Source organism: Vulpes vulpes, chromosome 12 (genome assembly GCF_048418805.1).
Source record: "Vulpes vulpes isolate BD-2025 chromosome 12, VulVul3, whole genome shotgun sequence".
In the NCBI taxonomy this organism is placed as follows: domain Eukaryota; kingdom Metazoa; phylum Chordata; class Mammalia; order Carnivora; family Canidae; genus Vulpes; species Vulpes vulpes.
The window spans coordinates 115,697,694-115,716,905 of record NC_132791.1 but is presented as its reverse complement, the minus strand read 5'-3'; the positions used below and the strand labels follow the sequence as shown (position 1 = coordinate 115,716,905).

The 19,212-nt window shown below is 50.6% G+C and overlaps 1 protein-coding gene across 1 annotated transcript; it reads right to left on the bottom strand.

Annotated features, from left to right (window-relative positions):
- Positions 1-6,284: 6,284 nt before the first annotated feature.
- Positions 6,285-11,744, bottom strand: THY1 (Thy-1 cell surface antigen). The gene is made up of 4 exons (XM_025999057.2): positions 11,249-11,744; positions 8,979-9,039; positions 8,161-8,496; positions 6,285-7,607 (listed from the first exon to the last, which is right to left on the bottom strand). Exons 2-4 carry the CDS (start codon positions 9,013-9,015, stop codon positions 7,495-7,497), a joined length of 486 nt encoding a protein of 161 aa, XP_025854842.1. The 5' UTR covers positions 9,016-9,039; positions 11,249-11,744; the 3' UTR covers positions 6,285-7,494.
- Positions 11,745-19,212: the final 7,468 nt, after the last annotated feature.

The window sequence follows — 19,212 nt, the reverse complement described above, 5'->3', positions numbered from 1 at the left end:
AACAACTTGGTCTTCCTCATCTTCTTGACCCCACCTCCTCCTCCTTAGTTTTATTTAATCATTTTACATGACTTTTTTTTTTCTCCCCTGCCCTTTATTTGACTTCTTAACAGCAGTTGACCTCATTGATTGCTTTTTTTTTTTTTTTTAAACTTTTTCTTCTGTGGCTCCACGGACCCCTAGCTTTTTTCCTCCCTCTCTGGCTCCTGTTGAATCTCCTTGGCTTCCCCCAATACTCGAAATAATGGGCTACCTCAGATTCTAGGCCTGGGCTTGTCTATAATGTCTCCCTGCATAATCTCACTTGTTCCATAATCTGAGCCTACCATCCAAATGTTGATTATCAAGTTTTATCTCTAGCCCTGACTTTACCCCTGTGCCCAGAACTAGGATATCCAGCTATCTTCTTGTCTGGATGTCCGATGGGCTTTGCAGATTTAATACATCCACTTCTCCACCTCCCTGCTCCCCTAGCCTTTTCTACCTCAGCAGATGGCATCATCATCCATTCATTGCTCAAGCAAAAACCTAGGGGTCATCCGGGATTCTTTGTCCCCTCCTTCCAACACCTTCACTTCCATGCAAACCACTAGTAAGCAAGTCTCTGTCCTTTGGGGGCAGGCTTCAACCTATTTCTTTAAATTTATTTAATTTTTATTGCCTAGTAAACTGATGTATTTACAGAGAAAAAAGTATTATATTACTAGGTTTATCGTGTAAAAGCAATCTATTTCCCCATTCTAAATTCTCATTTCCCAAAGCCATCACTCTCAACTATTTTGGTTAGTTTTTCTGCTATTTACATCTGTATTTTAGAATTCTCATATAGATAGCTATTGATAGCTATTTCCCACTTTTTCAGTTTTAAGTAGTATCTGTTTACTTTCACCCGTGGAAATAGGTTTAGCTTTTTCATATGCCTGCTTCGTCCCCCTTCTTGCATCTCCAGGACAGTGTTATCACAACTTTGGGTTAAAGTTTCATGCTCACCACGGCTTAGTATTTATATGTTGGTATGACTATGTGAGTGTTGTTTACAGCTAAGCTGGATAATGTGCTATGATTAGATTTCCTTTTTTCCTCCCTCTGGAGTTAGTACTTGCTATCTTTTTGTTGGGTGTGTGCTTGCTGTTGAGAATTAAAAATTTATTTTAAAATAATTAGAGATTCATGGGAAGTTGCAAAAAAATAGTATAAAGAGATCTTGTGTACCCTTCACCTGGTTTTCCCCAGTGGTAACATCTTACATAGCTGTAGCACAATGTCAAAATGGGGCAACTGATATTAGTAAAATCCACAGACCTTATTCATATTTCACCAGGCCTCTCAGTTTTAACTTTGCATGTACCAAAAAAGTCACCACTTCCCTCTACTTTGCTAGAATTTTTGTCCAAGTTGCCATAGTGTCTCCTTAGGAATCCTGTAATAGTCCTTCTACCGTTGCCCTTCTCCAATCCATTTCCCACAGAGCAGCAAGAGTGATCTTCTAAAAACATCATTAGGTCAAATCTTTATCACTTCCCTGTTGCCCTTAGAATAAAATCCAAACTTTTCACTGTGACCTGCAAAGCACCAGGGGACCTGGCTCATGCCTGCCTCTTGGGCAACATTGTGTACCACCCCTTTCCTGGGCACCTCGAGCAAGCATACCCATAACTGTTCTGCCGCTTGCGTGCACTTCCTGCTGTTCTTGGAAAGGCTGACTGCCCTTCCAGGTCTCTACCCAACGGCCCCCTCCTCAGGCTCTCCCTGAGGCATCCTAACTGAAGTGTTCTCTTATCACTTCCTACATGGAGATGATCCCAATTTACACTCATCAGACTTATTCATTGGTTTACTTGCCTAATGTCCATCTTCTGTACGACAGCATCTGTTTCGTGGGGTAGGAACTTGTCTCTAACATTCACTGCTCTGTTCTCATCCTGCACGGGGTATTATACTTTCTGGCATGGGGTGTTCATTTAGTGAATGTGTGAATGAGTATTGACTGGGTCAGGGACCCTATGATGGGCCCATGTGCTCGGAGGGCTGTTTCATCAACCAGCAGTGGTGAGTTGCCCTAGAAGAGGGACTAAGGCCTGTCCTCAGACTGAACCCACAATAGATTCCCCTGCCTCTTCCCATGTTTTTCGAGATATAGAAGGAATAAAGTTTCTTTCTTTGTAATCAGCTTATAAAATAGTAGAGTCTGCTATTTGTGCTCTTACTTATGACTCCTCCTCTGGGAAGCCCTTTAGCCTCTCAAAGGGTCTACTTATGTATTCCCGTAGCACGTTATAGAGGTTTAATTTACATTTAATGAAATTCACCCATTTTCAATATGTAATTTGATGAGTTTTGACTCACCAAGTGTGCACTCGTGAAAGCATTCTAGAAGGTTCCCTTGTGCCTAGGCTGCTGGTGCTGCTTTTTAAAAATTGCAGTAAAATACACATAACATAAAATTTACCATTTGAGCCATCTTTAAGGATGTGGTTTGGTGGTGTTAAGTATGGTTCTTAGTGTTGTGCCACCATCACCACCATCCGTCTCCAGAATGTTTTTTATTTTGCAGAACTGAAACGCTATACCCATTAGACACTAACTTCCCATTCCCCCCCTTCTCTCCTTCCCTAGCTCATTAACTACCTACATTCTGTCTCTCTGAATTTGATTTTGGCTGCTTCTTCTTCGTTTTTCCTATTGTGGTAAAAAATGTATAAAATTGACCATCTTAACCATACTTAAGTGTATGGTTCAGTAGTATTAAATAATGGCTTCTTTTTAAGGTGTGTTTAGGTTTAGTTGTGAGTGCAGAGAACTCCAAATAACAGTAGCACAAACATGGGTAGTCCACAGCTGCTGTGACAGCTGTACCAACACTAGGAATCTTGTGCTTTGTCATTTGTAACACATAGCTTCTACCTCATAATTTAAGGTGGCTGCTTCAGTTCCAGCCCTCAAGTCCACATTCCAGGCAGCATGAAGGTAAACGGGGGGTGGGGGGGTAGGAAGGTGTGTATTTTCCCTTTAAGAACACTTCATAGAAACGACACATCATTTTGCCCTATGTCCCATGGGAAAGAACTTAACCACATAGGCACATCTTGCTGCAAGAGAGCTGGGAAACATAGTCTTTATTCTGGACCACACATACCAGTTGTAATTTTTGGGTCCTAATGCTGAGAAAGGAAAGGAAGCATGTTGGGGAATAGCCGGCAGTGTCCACTACAACTTCCCCGCCTCATAGCACTGATTACTGCATTGAGATCAGTTCCTCGCTTCTTACTGGGCTGGAGGTTCCTGGGGTGGGGGTGGGGGGGCGGTGTCTTTTATCTCTTGGCCCAGAGCCAGGTCCTTGATGTTTGTTATACAAATAAATGAGTCCAGCCCAACCCTGTGATTTTGAACATTAGGGAAGTGAGGTATTGAAGAGTGAAGTGACAAGAGGTCATCCAGTCCAGGCTCCCACCAAATTCAGGAAACTGCTTTCCTGAAGGCGGGGCAGGTGGCCTCCACTGACCATGCCCCCCTGTTGGCCATCCAGGGCCCTTTCTGGCTGCGGAACCACACTTGGCCTCCTTGGAACTCTCCTGCTTGTCCCATGTTGGCCCCTACACCATGTGTGCACGTCCCACGCCTTCCCCTGGCTCTAGGCCTTCCTCTGCCGAGCAGAGATGCCTCCTGGTAGTCTTCACAGGACATGCTGTTCCTGAGGAGTGGTGGGGAGCATTAGGGGCCTGAGTTTCCTGAGGCCCAGAGCCCTGGGCAGGAAGGCAGTGGCACCTTTGTCCTGGGTAGAGTGGGAGAGAGCTCATGACTCAACCCACACTTTGCCAGGAGTCTGAAGGCAGGACTCCAGCTCCAACATTTCCCTTTAACCTGCGGTGGCTGCTTTCTCATGTAAAGACAGACATGCCCTTTGCAGCCCGAAGCTATGAACATGGAGGAGGCTGGAGGATGCAGATCACAGGTCCCCTGGACACCATGTAGATTTATGGGCTGGCTAGTGAAAGAGTCCCTGCGTCTCCTCATGGTGACCTCCTTGCCCTTCTTGAGGGAGACCCTAGATGTTGGAGAGACCCTTCCACTGTGTCCTCTGTCTCCGTGGATGATCTAGTCAGAAATGGTGTAGGAAAGGGCTCTGTTGCTATCGGGCAAGAAGAGTTCCATGCCCCAAGGTTGAACCCTTTGAGGCTGAGGAGGACATGAGAGGGGGTGAGGAGGAGTAGGGAGCAGGTTGATGGGGTGGGGTCTGGGGCATGTGTGCAGGAAGCAGGGCAGGCCCCAGTCCTCTTTATAATTAGTCATGTCACTGTGGACATCCTACAGCCTAACACCTCCTGACTTGCTCAGAGAGGACCTGATGGCTGGTTGTGACCTGCCTCTGAGAGCCCACAGCTCCCCTGGCTCATCACATGGTCTTTCTTGGCTTATATTGTGAGGCCTGATGGCCCAGACTTTAGGTTGTAGGCCCCTTTTTGGCTCCCCCCCACCCCTTCCCCTCTTCATTTTTTCTGCCTTCCTAGAGCCCCTGGTTCTCTAATGACTTCGGCGGCTCCCTAAGCCAGCCCTACCCACTGCAGGCCTCTGGTTCTCCTCCCCCAAGTGTGGCTGCAGAGGGCAGCAGCATCTCCACCTGTAGAGCTGTGGCTGCTGAACTCTGGGGGAGTCACACGCCAGGGCCTGACAAAGGCCCCATAGGAGGCTTTGCACAGGTGCCAAGTTCTTACATATTCTCAGAGTTGAGGCTTCACACTGGCTTCCAAGTACCTTCCGAAAGTCCTTCCAGCTTTAACTCTTACTACCCCAAGGATGGCAATCAAACTCCTTCCTCCCACCTCCCGCAGGCTCCTTTTTTTTTTTTTTTTTTTTAAGATTTTTAGGGCAGCCCCGGTGGCACAGCGGTTTAGCGGTTTAGCGCCGCCTGCAGCCCGTGGTGTGATCCTGGAGGTCCAGGATTGAGTCCCACGTCGGGATCCCTGCATGGAGCCTGCTCCTCCCTCTGCCTGTGTCTCTGTCTGTGTCTCTGCCTCTGCCTCTGCCTCTCTCTCTCTCTCTGAATAAATTTTTAAAAAATCTTAAAAATAAAAAAAGAACTAAAAAAAAGATTTTTAATTATTTATTCATGAGAGACAGAGAGAGGCAGAGACATAGGCAGAGGGAGAAGCAGGCTCCCTGTGGGGACCCCAGTGGGAGACTTGATCCTAGGACCCTGGGATCATGACCTGAGCTGAAGGCAGATGCTCAACTACAGAGCCACCCAGGTGCCCCTGCAGGCTCTTTTTATTTTTATTTTCTTTGCATGACACTCAAAGCTCCAAGCAGGGCAGAGCAAGAGGACCATGTGTCTATTGGTGTCTCTGGAGACCCCGGCTGGCTGCACCATGCTGAGTGATGGGGGCCTCATGGTTAGTGACACAGGCAGCTCTGTCTCCAACTTGCAGGATTCTCTTGCCATCTTTGGGCATGGTCACTACATGGGCCACTGGCAGGGCATGGTCATTGATAGGAGGTGTCAGGAAGAGTGGGAGCCAATGGCGTGAATTTAGAACCTGGGCCTACGTCATGGGGAATAGCAAACGAGCAAGCCTCTGGATAGTCACCACCCACTTCTCTCAAGTTTCCTGGCAGAGCCCAGAGCCCGTTAGGCTCTCTGGGAGACCCTGGAGCCACGCTGTGGTCCCGTTCTAGCTCCTAGCACCAGGATGACCATTGACATTCACATTGTACTCATTGATTTTTAGGGGAGGGAGCCAGACATGGACGGTGGTGGTTTCTCCCTGCCCTTCCCCCCAGTCCATGATGTAGGCATATTGGATTCGAGAAGAGATGCTTGTCCTTATATCTTGATGACATGGGCTGCCACCATGCCACCTCCCATGCTTCCTCTCAGTGCCCCATACCTACCTTCTGTCTAGCATATGTCACTTGAGGGGGCATTTCTGAGAACAACCAGATCCAAGATGAAAAAGAAGACTCTACACCTTAGCACTTGTTAGCCTATTGGGCCACGTGGCTTGGCCCACATATTGGCAAGTTTGTCTGTCGTTCCTACCAGGTGAGTCAGCAGAGATGGAACATTCATTTATTTGGCCAAATGTGCCATGTTTGAGCGGTCCTGAAAAGTCCAGCATGCAATGGCCTCCATGCTGACCCTGGAGGCAGCAGGGGCAGGGAAGGGCTGATGAAGGCAGAGGAGAGGGGCAGTTCAAGGTGGCAGTTTTGATCTCCTAGATGCACAGCTAAGGGAAGGGAGGCGGGCCTGGAGACAGACGGACGAGCAAAGCAGAGAAAGGCAGGAAGGCATTCTCCAGAGGCTTGGTTTTATTGTGCAGTTCTCTTTTTCCTCAGTGAGATACCATAAGCTGTGGTGGCACTACACACAGTCACAGGACAGGGCATAGCTGCCGGGGTGGGGGCAGGGAGCTGGGTGTTGGGGAAAGCCATCTGTTGAGGCATGTCCCACATATAGGTCTCGCTCCATGGGCTGCCTCAGACCCCCTCTGACTCCCTCCCCAGGTCCCCCAGAGGCCAGACCTGTGGGGCAGAGGGCTGTCTGAAGCCTCAGCCACCAGGCACTGGCACTGATGGGGGAGGTAAGTAAGAGCCTTCCAAATGCTTGGGTCATATTCTTCTCTGCTCTGGGACTCTACCTGGCCTGGCTTCCTGCCTCCAGGCCAGCATTCTGGAAGCTCCGGAACTTGGATGAGGCCAGGAGGAGGCTTGTCCTCTGCTACCCTCTCAGCTGCTGGTTGAGGCAGTGAGGGACAGTAGGCTTTTAGTTTTAGTCTCATCCAGTGGAGAGGGATGATGGGCCCTCTCTCCTACTCCTTCTCCAACCCTCCATTAGCATGGCTCTTGGGCAGAACCTGCTTTTTCATGGGACCACGCCAGGCCCATGGCCCCTAGAAGACCTCTGCAGTGAAAAAAGGATAGCTTCTGGCTGTGGCAGAGAAAGCTCCTGGAAATGCTCAATCCTGTCCTCTTGGGATGGGCCACAGATGCAGCACCCTCACATCTGGGGTCTTCAGGCACCATCCTCGCCTGCCAATGGATATGCTAGGCCCAGATGCACCACCTCTTCCTCTTCCTCCTCCAGGTCTCTCCCAGGCCTCTGGTCCTGGTGGGCAAGGATGTCTGCCCCTGCCCGCCGCCCCCAGGCCTGGTACCCCTCTACCCTTCTACACCTCACACGCCCTCACGCTCCATCACATCCCCAACCCTGGCTTCCCTTTTCACAAACTCGCAAAGAAAAGGAAGGAGAAACCAGACAGAAGCGACTCCGGGACAAAGAGTACAAAAGAAAAAAGACAGCCAGTGGCGTGCGGAGAGGGTGTGGGCTGGCAGTGGGGCAGAGGGGTGGGTAGATGATGCATGCAGCACTGGGATTCCTTAGGAGGGGCGGGGTCCCCATTGCTCCTCGAGACGTGTGAGGAACTGGGGGGAGGGGGTCAGCCAACTCAGAGAAAGTAGGGTCCCTGGACTGGGCCTTGTGGCTTCCTGGCCAGCCAGTCACAGGGAGATGAAGTCCATGGCCTGCAGGAGAGGCAGCGAGAGCAGGAGCAACAGCAGCCATGAGGTGTTCTGGGCCAGCAGGCTTATGCCCTCACACTTGACCAGTTTGTCTGTGGAGAGAGAATGGGGAGGAGGGGCAGGGTGGGGATGAAGAGGGGCCAGCATTCAGACAGGCACAGGCCCCGAGCTAGGGCACATTCCCTCGGGCAGGCTGGCAGTCGTGATGTCTTAGCTGGAACCACCGCCCGTCTGCTCTAGTAGAACCAACTATCTTTCCCATTGGCAGGTTCCTGGGCTCTTGAACAAATACATCAATCTTTACCAAGCATCTTCAAAAGAAAACTATTATGGGTGAGGCAGGTAGTGTCATCCCTGTTTCCCAGGTGGGGAGGAGGAGGATTGGGGAGCCCAGGTGATCTGCCCAGTCATGGTAGAAGTGTCTGCTATGCCACTCCTCCTGCCTCACTGTACCCTTAAGCCTTCCCCTCCATACACACAGAAGGCAGTGGCTCCCCAGGGCGCCAGGCAGCGAGCTGGGGGGAGGGGGAGAGAGGTGCTAGGGCTCCTCTCCCCTCCAGCCCGGCTCAAGGGGACTGCTGCTGTCCCTAGCCACCATCGCCTCCCTCTCCCAGCTCACTTGGCCTTGTTGAGAGCTTGCCTCACCTCTGAGCACAGTGACGTTCTTGCTGGAGGTGATGGGAGGCTGGCCAGAGAGCCGGAGTTCACATGTGTATGTCCCCTCGTCCTTGGTGGTGAAGCCGGATAAGTAGAGGACCTTGATGTTGTACTTGCTGGTGAAATTGGTTCGGGAGCGGTATGAGTGCTCTGGTACCCCCACAGTGCCGTAGATCACGTGCTGTTTTTTCTCCCGGGTCATGCTGAACTCATACTGGATGGGCAAGGTGGTAGCATTCTCGTGGCGGCAGTCCAGACGAAGGCTCTGGTCCACTAGGCAGGCTGTCAGGCTGGTCACCTTTTGTCCACGGGCTACCTGCAAGACTGGCACCAGCAGTGCCCACTCCCAAGTTGGGGGGCCTGCAGAGCAGGGGGCCTCCCACCCACTGTAACAGCAGGGAATGGCCTAGACAGGAAGAGCACAAGGTTCTGTGCCTTGGGCACCTCTCCCTATCCCAGAGGTCCCTGCAGAGTCAGTTCAGCTCCTCCACTGCAGACCCAGCCCTCCCTCCCTCATCTTCCTTAGTCCTGGGTGTCCTCAGGGGGTAGGAGATTCTGGGGAGTTGATGTAGGTTCTTGGTTCCCGTTTGGAGATTCCAACTCAGTCCAGGGCAGACTCAGTGGGCTATTTTTCAAAAAACTGCTTTAGGCAGTCAGAGATTAGGTTACTCAGCAGATTTAGGGATGAAAAAGCCCTCTCTCCCTCAGTCACCTCCTGCCTCTGAGGTTGGGAGGGAGAAGCTAGCTTCCCTAAAGGGAAGGAAGCCAAGGTGCTTGGAATCCCAGCCCTGCCCCTTACCCAGTACCTGTCAGCAAAAGAGCGAAGCCGATGGTGGGGTTCATGGTGCCGAGAGCTCAGTCCTTGATCTGGGGGTTGGACAGGTTGGGAATCAGCCAAGAGATAGGGCAGGTGTGTCCACACTTACTACTAGGGCTGGGGGCCTCTGGGACACACGCCATGATGACCATGGCAGGCATGCATGGCCTTAGGGTTCCTCCTTCCCACTTATGAGTGAATGTGACACTGCCACTTGGTGCCTTCCCCCTGGAAGAAAGGAAGGGGAGGGAGAACACACCCTATGATGGTGTGTGTCAGTGTGGAAAGCTTGGAGTAGTGACTTGGACCATTTCCTTTTCCCTTCAGGAAGGCAGAGACTTCCTATTTCCTAATTGAGGCAAAGCAGAGCTAACACACTATCTTAACTATCTTAATCATTTTTTTAAAAGACTTGTTTATTTATTTTAGAGAGAGGGCGAGACAGCACAAGGGGGTGGGGAGCAGAGGGGAGGAGGGAGGGAGGGAGGGGGAGAAGAAAGGGAGGGGGAGAGAATCTGGAGATTCCCTGCCCCCTGCATTCCCTGCCCCCTGCCTGGCGTGATGTGCCTTGGTGCTTGATCTCAGGACCCTGAGATCACAATCTGAACTGAAACCAAGAGTCGGTTGCTTAACCAACTGTGCCACCCAGGCGCCCCTATCTTAATCTTTTTAAAGTGTACAATTCAGTGGTGTTAAGTGCACTCGCATTGTTGTGCAGGCAATCTCCAGAGCTCTTTTTATCTTGCAACACCTAAACCTCTACCCATTACACAAGAACTCCCCATTTGGGGATTTTTCTGTTTCTTGTTCAGAAGAAAATCCCCAATGCCCAAACAGTTCCTGGTGTATAATAGATGCTCAAAAGATACTGAGTGTGTGAATGAATGAATGAGCTTTAGATGGCCACAGGGTTGTTGTGATGGGGATTAAGAAAACTGACATCATGTCGCACTATGACTGCTCCGTATCGAGGCCACAAATGTTAATTTCCCTCCTCTAGAAAGGGCTGTGTGGCTAAGGTGCTTCCAGATGGGCCTGTACTTGGCACACAGCTAAGGGCCTGTGACAGTGCTCTCTGATTGCATATGTTCTCTGATTGCATAGGAACCGAGATGTTTCCAAATGTCCAGCTCTCTGGGCAGACCTCCTGGGCCTGCAGTGTTCCAGTCCGGCTTCAATAGACTCCCTGCCTAAGCTCTGTGCCCTCCCTTTTTTTCGAAGCCTAGTCTGGACCAGCATCCTGGTGACACAGAGCAGGGAGCCTGGCCTGTCTGCCCTGGTGCTGGCCAAGGAGAGGCCACACAGGAGGGGCCCTGCCCTGATGCCTGTGCCCAGGTGCACCGCTGGCGCATCCAAGGCCATCCGTGGGTGGGGGTGGGGAGGATGCTGGGGTTCCCACAGTCCCCGGGCTGCAGTCTGTACACTCTGGGAAATATAACCAAAAGGGCCGTGGGGGTGCTGTCGGGGAACAGGGAGTCGGCATCTGGCTTTGGTTTGCAGACCACGAGTTATGGAGGAGGGGTGTGAGCTTGAGATCTAGGAGGGAAAAGGGGACGCCTCTGCCAGAACCGGAAAGAAATAGGGCTGGGGCTGGAGAGGGATGGAGAGCCAACGGATGGTGGAGAGCTGCGGGGAGGCACAGAGGTTTGCATTTCCTCTGCCAGGTGTCCCCAGCCCAGAACCCGGAGAAGTTCTGCGCTCCCGGCCCCCCTTCCACTAGCCCGACCCTCATTCCGCTTCCGTCTTCCAGCCGTCTCCCCTCCCAACTGAGGCCCCCCTTCCCCCCTCAGCCTTCCCCGCTCCCCTCCCCCGTCCGCCAGCCTTCCAGTCCCCGCCCGCGGCACTGCGGATTCCCCGTCCTCTGGCGCCCGCACCCAGCCCGCCCCGCGGGGTCGCGGGGCAGAGAGCCCCCCAGCTCCGGTCATCCGCGGCCTCCCGCAGCTTCACCGCCCCCGCCCCACGCCCCCGCGAGCTGGGTTTGGGGACGCCTGCGTGGAGAGCGGGATGCGAGGCTGTCCTCGGCGCCCTTCGTGCCGGTTCCCCTTCTGCGCCCCGGCCCAGGCGGCGGCCCTCGGGCGGGTGAAAGCTGGGGGGGGGGGGGGGCGCCTTGCGCGCAGGGCAGGGTGCGGCGGGCCGGCCCGCTGCCTGGAGGCAGACCCCATCCCCAGCACCGCGGGGCTCCTCGCGGGGCGCCCCGAACCTGCTCCCCGAAGCCTGGGCCTCTCCGGCGCCCCGGGTCCCGCCCGGCTCCCCTCGCACCTGGGCTCGGGTCCTCCGCCGCTGCAGCCTCCCCGGCCGCCGCCGCCTCCAGCTGCAGCTCCCTGCCCGCGCCCGCAGTTTTCACCGGGGGTGGGAGTGGAGGAGCGGGGAGGGCCCGGGACGCGGCCAATCAGGGGCCGAGGGGGGAGCGAGGCAGCCTGGCAGAGCGAGGGGGAGGCAGGGGAGGCGGCGGTGGGGATGCAGGAGCCGCCGTCTGCCGCAGAAGGGGGACCTCACCCTCGGGCTGGCAGGCCGCGCCGGGATGGGAGGGTTCAGGGCCCCGAGGATCAGGGTGGGGCAGTGCCGGGAACGCTAGTTGCCTCCCAGAAACCCCAAGACGATTGCTCCCCTTTTAAGGCTTTAACCCCTTCTGCTGACCTAGGCTTCAGAAGCCTGTGGGGAAACCGAGGGGTAATAAGGAGTGGAGGTTGCAGGCCAGCAACCCGCCCCTTTGGCCCGTGCCCACGCCTCCTCACGCCTCCTCCTTTCCTTTTCTGCTGGAGCCCACCTCCCTGCAGCCTCAGTGCGAAGTTTTGGAGTTGGAATATTCCAGGCTTTCCCCCAAAGGAAGATGGTGGGGTGTTTTTCCACATTGGAGCAGCCCTTCAGAAGCAAGGCAGGCCCTGCATCCTGTCCTTCCTGGTCCTGAGCCCTGCTCCACTCCCCCATCCATCCCAGGACGCCCCATCCCTCAGGGGCTTTTGCTCTGGGGCACTCAGTCCCCCTCAGTTCCTGGGCTGGCCCCTCCTGGAGCAGACAGCTAGAAGCTTCTTCTCATATTCTCCTCCTGACACTCCCTTTCCTATTCCTCGTTCCTGGGGAGTGTCTGCTTGTTTGGTCTTCAAACAAGAGGGGTACTGTTTTCCACTGTGCTGGGCATATTACATCCATGGCTATGTTGACCCCACACCAATATGCTGGGTCCATCCCATTCCACTCCCCATCCTGTTTCATGGCTAGTAAGTGGCAGACCTGGCCGATTGGTCTGGGCTGTGGAACCCCATGTCCTCAGTCCTGAGCCACTCTATGGGCTATATCCCAGCCAGGTGGGAGGGGCCGCTGTGGAACTGTGGGAAAGGGGAATAGAGGAAACCAGCCTTAAATCCCATGGGGCACCTGCCCTCGCCCTATCAATTTGAAGTCACCATAAGCCCTCGGATTTTTTATTTTATTTTATTTTTCATGGCCAGTGCCAATGACTTGTCTCTCCCACAGACAGGTGAAGTGGATTGTTTTTTGAACGTTTATTTGTTTGATTTGCATCCTCATGGCCTCTTGGTGAATTCTGGCCAGGGCATCCTGTGGGCTAGCCCTGCCTCTCTGCCGCCTGCCTGCCCATTCTCCTATTTCTTCACAGAAGTCAGTCCTGGCACCTTAACTGCAGTTTCCATTACCGCAGTGCTACTGTTGGAAGTCATCCCTGGGCCAGCAAGTGGGAGATTCACTTCCCTCTCCCTCCCTGGGAGGTTAGGTGACCTCCCAGAACACAGAGTGATGGACCTTTCTAACTGGAATGAGCTTCAAGGATGGTCCAGTCTAGGGGCCATTCGCTGTGGTAAAGAACAGAAGCTCTGGGGGTGGAGGGGAGGGTATGAAAAATGTAGTTTTCCCTGCCCACTTGGGATCTCCCTAGTCTAGCAGTCCTGCTGCCTATGTCTGCACTTTTCACAAGCTCCCCAGGGCCTGGGAAGTACAGAACACTGGTCTGGCAAGACTATTCCTCTTTGTAGATCAGGTCACCTGGCTTCTCATTGTCTGTAGGATGATTTTTAAGGCACTGGACGTCCTAGCTCCTGGCTGTTCGCCTTCACCACCACCTCATCTTGCTCATTCATCTTCTCACTACATTCCAGAAACCCAGAAGGGGGCCCTTCTCCCTGTCACTGCATGCATGTGTCCTCTCTTGGTTAGCAGCATTCTGATTCTCAGTCTGAGAGGTCTTTCTTATCAGAACACAGTTGCATAGGTTGGAGCCTAACCCTCCTCCCTCTCTCTTTCTCTCTCTCTCTCTCTCTCTCTCTCTCTCACACACACACACACACACACACACAGATGGGACTGGAGACTACTTTTTTTTGGCAGAACATGGGGATATCCAGAGGCCTCTTAACTACAGAAGATATCTAGGCTCTGGCTGGACAGGACCCTGGCTGCTATTTCCTACTCTGTGGCAGAGTCTCTGAGTGTTGTTGGATGGAAGACCTAGCTGTGCTATTTTGATAAGGTTATGAGGGCATGGCCTACTTTCTGGGTCCCCAAGCACTTTACTTCAGGAAGGGGAGGGGAGTGTGGACTCTAGAGGGTAGGGCAGTTGTGTGTCTGCTAAAGCAAGATCTCTGGCTGGTTGAAGTTAATGGTTCAAATGAGACAGTCTAGGGGCAGGGATGGAACAAATTGTGGTGAAAGAGAGGAGATTTTAAAATCTCCCATTTGCTAACAAGACGGGATCAGGGTGCTGACAGCAGGAAGAGTTTAGAGGAATCCACCCAAAGTAAGATTTCCTGACATCCTGGGGCTGTTCTGTTGGTTCCTTAGAACTAGCTCTCTCATCATCTCTAGTTGCCTCAGCTAGGGACACATGGGGTAGAAACTCCTCTAAAAATGCATAGTCCTTTAGGATGACCAGAGGACTACCAGCCATTTATTTCTTATTCGCTGATTCCATCATAGTGTTGACAGAATCATTACAGAATCACAGAGGTGATAGAAGCCATCCCATCATTTTATAGCTGGAAACTGGGGTCCAAGAGGGGAGGATTTGTCAAAGGACTGACAGATACTTTGGAGCACTGCCAGGACTAGCTATATCCTAGACCTGACTCCACATACAGTGTTCTCCACTGCGTCCAGGCTGGGCCTTTGGACTGCTACTAGACTGATTGCACTGGCCCATGGTGAATAAGAAAAACAAGGACAGTGTAGGATATTCTAAACATAGCTGTCAGGTTGCCACCTTGTTTTGATCACCTCCTCTTTACTCCATTGATAAGGGAGGGATTTTTACCCTTGGGTCAGAGATGGCTGAACACATGACATCTGATACCAGACAGATGAGATGAACAGTAGTTTGTTAGTCACATATACTCACAGCCCAGAGGAGGATACCACACACAGAAGTTGCACATGAGCAGTGAACAGAACAGGAGCAATGGGAGGCAGGCTTTGTTAGTTAAACACTGGCTTGCTGAATAATTCTGTGGGCTGGCATGGAACTGAGGCCCACTGTTCAGAGATAATCCAAAACTATGCCTAGGTCCCATGATAAGAAGGGTTGACTGACTAAGGGAACTTAATAGCAGAAACTAAGGTGGAAGGAAGACTTGTGGTTAGGCTGTTGAGGTGCCCCAGATGTTATCATGTCAAGGCAACACATACTGTGGGGCCCTAATCTGGGACTAATCGAGGGCTTATGCCACATAGCTGCCCTTCCTTGGGAAGGCCTATGTTTCCATGCTAAGGTCGTACCTCTCTGCTGCTTTGAAGGGGCAGTGGTGGAAGGAATGTGTGTTTTTAATGTCCAAAGGCAAAAATAGAAATTTGGTAACTTCCTGTTGACCTGAAAATTTCTTTGGAAATGTGACTAGTCTCTGAAAATCAAAAATCTTGGAATCAAGGGCTCTACCCTCTGCTGCCTTTCCCACTCTCTAGTTGAGGTCAACTCCCCAAGTGAGGTCACTCTCTGAAGAAGCGCATGTTTGGTTGGAGAGTAGGACAAAAAATAAGAGTGATCTCTTAGAACACCGGCCAGAGGGCAAGAGGACAAAGCACCAATGGACGTATAATATTTGACATTTCATTTTTTAAATTAATTATTTATTTATGTAAAAGAATTAATTAATTAATTAATTTAGAGAGTGTGAGTGCGGAGAGGGGTGGGGGAAAGGGAGAGAGACACGGAGCTCAATCCTAGGACCCTGAGATCATGACCTGACCTGAAATCAAGAGTCAGAGGCTCAACTGACTGAGCCATCTAGACACCACCCCTCAACATTTATTTTAAAAATTTTATCATGGACATATAATTAAATAATTAAGAAATATTTTTGTTTCAGGTGCGATGTTCTAGGCACAGGGCTAGACACTGGAATTACGAAGATCAACAGAGCACAATTTCTACCTTCAAAGACTTGTCTAATGGGGGAGACAGAAATGGTATAGAGATGATTAGAAAGCAGTAGTGTAAGGTCAAAGGTAGAATGTGTATAGAGTATTGTGGGGCAAGTGATGCCCCAGTCAGAGAGGCTTTCTTGGAGGAGGTAAGACATGAATTGAGTCTTTAAAGATGATTGAGAGTTGCCCAGGTGTGGTAGATTGTTACGTTAACGGTCTCCAATGAATCATGCATCCCGGTACCCATGCCCTTTGTGTGATTCCCATCCACATTTATTCTGGGCTTGGCCATGTGACTTGTTTTGGTCAATGGGCCATCGGCTAATGGGATGCAAACAGAAGCGTAGTAAGCGTTTGTATGTTGAGACTTGCCTTCTTGGAATTCAGTTGCCGTGTGAGGAAGTTTGAGCTAGACATGTGGAGGACTGAGGTGTCTCAGTTTATATCAACCACCATTTGGGATCAGCTAGCCCCCAGTTGACTGCCACATGATCACAAAAGCATGTGTAATCCTAACTGACGCCACATAGAACAGAAATAAACCATCCCAGATAAGCCTACTAAGGTGGTTCCAAAACATGAGCACAAGTTCTTTGGTATGGCTTCATCAAGTGATGTCTGTGTCCTCTCTTGAGTCTCAATGGAGACGTAACTGCTTCAGTCAATAGCATACGGCAGAAGTGATGCTAAAAGACTTCTGAATTTATTTATTTATTTTTAAAAGATTTTATTTATTTATTCATGAAAGACACAGAGAGAGAGAGAGAGGCAGAGGGAGAAGCAGGCTCCATGGAGGGAGCCCGATGTGCGACTCGATCCCAGGACTCCAGGATCACGCCCTCAGACGCTCAACTGCTGAGCCACCCAGGCATCCCAAGACTTCTGAATTTAGATCTTAAAAGGCCATATAGCTTTTATTTTGTTTGCTGGAAGACTCCCTCTTAGGGCCACTGTATAAAATGCCTGATATCCTGAGGCCATGCGGTAAGGAAGCACTAATCACGGAATGGCATTCATTACACGTAGATAAAGAAGCCTCCAGATAATCACAGCACCAAAGCTGTTTGAATTATCCACCTAGCTGCTTAAATTTTCAATCTAGGCCCCAGATGTTGTGGGACAGGGACTGATCTATCCACAGAATTCAGGAGTGTAACAAAACGGTGGTTGCTTTAAGCTATTGTTTTAGGTGGTTTGCTGTGTAACAATAGATATCTGATACATAAATTGGTATCTAGAAGTGTGGTGCTGTCTTAAAAACCCAAACATGTGGTGTTCGGAACAGGATGGTGGGTGAAGGCTTGAACGACAAGCAGCAAGAGTTGTAAGTGCCTGGAAAGGGAGCTAGAAACTGCTTGGACTAAGGGTAACCAGTGTTATGTAGTTCTGATGCCACTGGCAGAAGGAGTGCCTAATGAATTTGTGGGTTTGGCTTGAGAGATGTAGAGATGGGACGTCAAAAGTGCCATCTGGGTGCTTCCAGCTGGCATGTCAGGTGTTACAAGGGAGAGATGGGCTAAATAAGGATCTCTGTCCAGTTTGCTGGGTTGGAAAAAAAATCTACTTCTCATTTCTGGTCTTTCCAGCAGGTAGCAGATTCCCCAAGTAAGAACTGGCCTAAAGGTAAAGATGAAATCAAGGGTATGATTGTAGAACCTTTGTTAAGATCCCCAAGAAGATTTAAGGTGGTGCCCAGTAGACCTTCTTAGTTAAACAAAAGGGTTTCTAAGACTATTAAAGCTGCTGTTTTATAGCTGAAGTAGAGTCGTCTTCTTCTTCTTTTTTAAGATTTTATTTATTCATGAGAGACACAGAGAGAGAGAGAGAGAGAGAGAGAGAGAGAGAGAGAGAGAGGCAGAGACATAGGCAGAGGGAGAAGCAGGCTCCATGCAGGGAACCTGATGTGGGACTTGATCCTGGGACTCCAGGATCACACTTTAGGCCAAAGGCAGACGCTCAACTGCTGAGCCACCCAGGCATCCTTGAAGTAGAGTCTTCTTGAAATTAACTATGTACGTGGCTTTTGGAGCAAGAATTGAATCCAGTAATACTCGTAGAAAAACTATGAAGTCTTGAAGGGTATTGTTTTGGAAAAGACTTTTAGTTTGGACTGAAAGGAACTGAAATAGTTAAAAAGTGAAAAGAGGCCTCTGGGCCCCCAATTTACCATGGGCAGTAAGCTGGCCATTATTCACAAGGGCCTTCTCTTATGGAAAAGAAAATCCTCTCAGAGTGCAGAGCCAAGGAGAGGGGCAGCCCGGGTGGCTCATAGGTTTAGCACCACCTTCAGCCCAGGGCCTGATCCTGGAGGCCTGGGATGGAGTCCCACGTCGGGCTCCCTGCATGGAGCCTGCTTCTTCCTCTGCCTGTGTCTCTGCCTCTCTCTCTCTGTCTCTCATGAATAAATAAATAAAATCATAAAAAAAAAAAGAAGCCAAGGAGAACCGGACACTATTCATGTAACATCCCTGCCTCCCTGTGAACAAGGAGGGGTCCTGGTAACAGAACCTGGCTGGGTTTCAGAATTGCTTTGAATCAGTGATCTCCCTGTACCTCTTATTCTCTCCCTTTTAATGTGAGTATCTATTGCATATCTCCTGTGCCTGCTTCACAACTGTATGCTGGGCACATGTGGAAGGCAGACATTGTGTCTTATTAGTTCATAGGTTTCTGGATCAAAAGGAGCACCTGAGGAGTTGTACCCCAGGACAACTTGCTGCACCTTGTGAGATCATGGACTTTGGGCCTGGTGTATGATTGGATAGTTACTGTTTTGGATGTTTTGGGAAGGATGGATATATTTCACATGTGGAAGGCTGTGCATTGGTAGGGGTAGAGGGCAGACTGATAGATTGCTATGTTAATCCCCCCACCCCACCCAGAGTCACACCTCTTCCACATTGATTCTGGACTCAGCTGTATAACATGCTTTTGTCAGTGGAACCTTGGTAAATCTGCCACAGGCAGAGACTTCATAAGTGCTTGCCCACTAGTGCTTGCTTCTTGGAACCCAGTTGCCATGTGAGGTGTCCAGGCTAGCCATGGGGAGAGACCAGAACTGGATACTCCAGCTGGCAACCTCACTCATTGGCTAGACACTATGTGGGCCCCCCTTGGAGCATCTAGCCCCAGTGTACCTGTCAGCTGCTCACAGTGCTTGGGTGAGCCCAGCCAACTAAGTTTGGAGCACATCTATCTGTGCACTATTCCAGCTGATCCCTAACCAAACCGCTGATTCACAGAATTACTAGTCTGAGTGGTTTGATTTAGAGCAATAGATAGCAAACCAGATGAAGAGAAGCAAAGGCATTAAAACAAAGGAGATGGTATGAACACAGACACAAAGCAAAGCAAAGTGAGTGTGGGAAAATGCAGGCAGTTTGGGGTTGTCTGAGGTAGTGAATGTTGAGAGGGGACAGTGGAAAAATGGGGAAGAGCTAGCCAAGAAAGCCCTTGTCTGTTTGGATGTGGGTGATGGGGAGTCATCAGTGATCTACAGGAAGGATGTGAATGGCCAGATAGATGCATTCTTTTTTTTTTTTTCTTTTTAAGATTTTAATTTATTCATGAGAGACACAGAGAGAGAGAGAGAGAGAGAAAAGCAGAGACACAGGCAGAGGGAGAAGCAGGCTCCATGCAGGGAGCCCGATGCAGACCCATCCTGGGACTCCAGGATCATGCCCTAGGTTGAAGGCAGGCGCTAAACTGCTGAGCCACCCAGGGATCTCCAATATATGCATTCTTTAGAAAGATTACCCTAGGGGCAGAATAGGAGATGAAAAGAGGGCCATATAGACCCTCTCCTGCCCAGGTGGTTTTTTTATTCATGTACTATGTTGAGAGTGGAGCTAGAG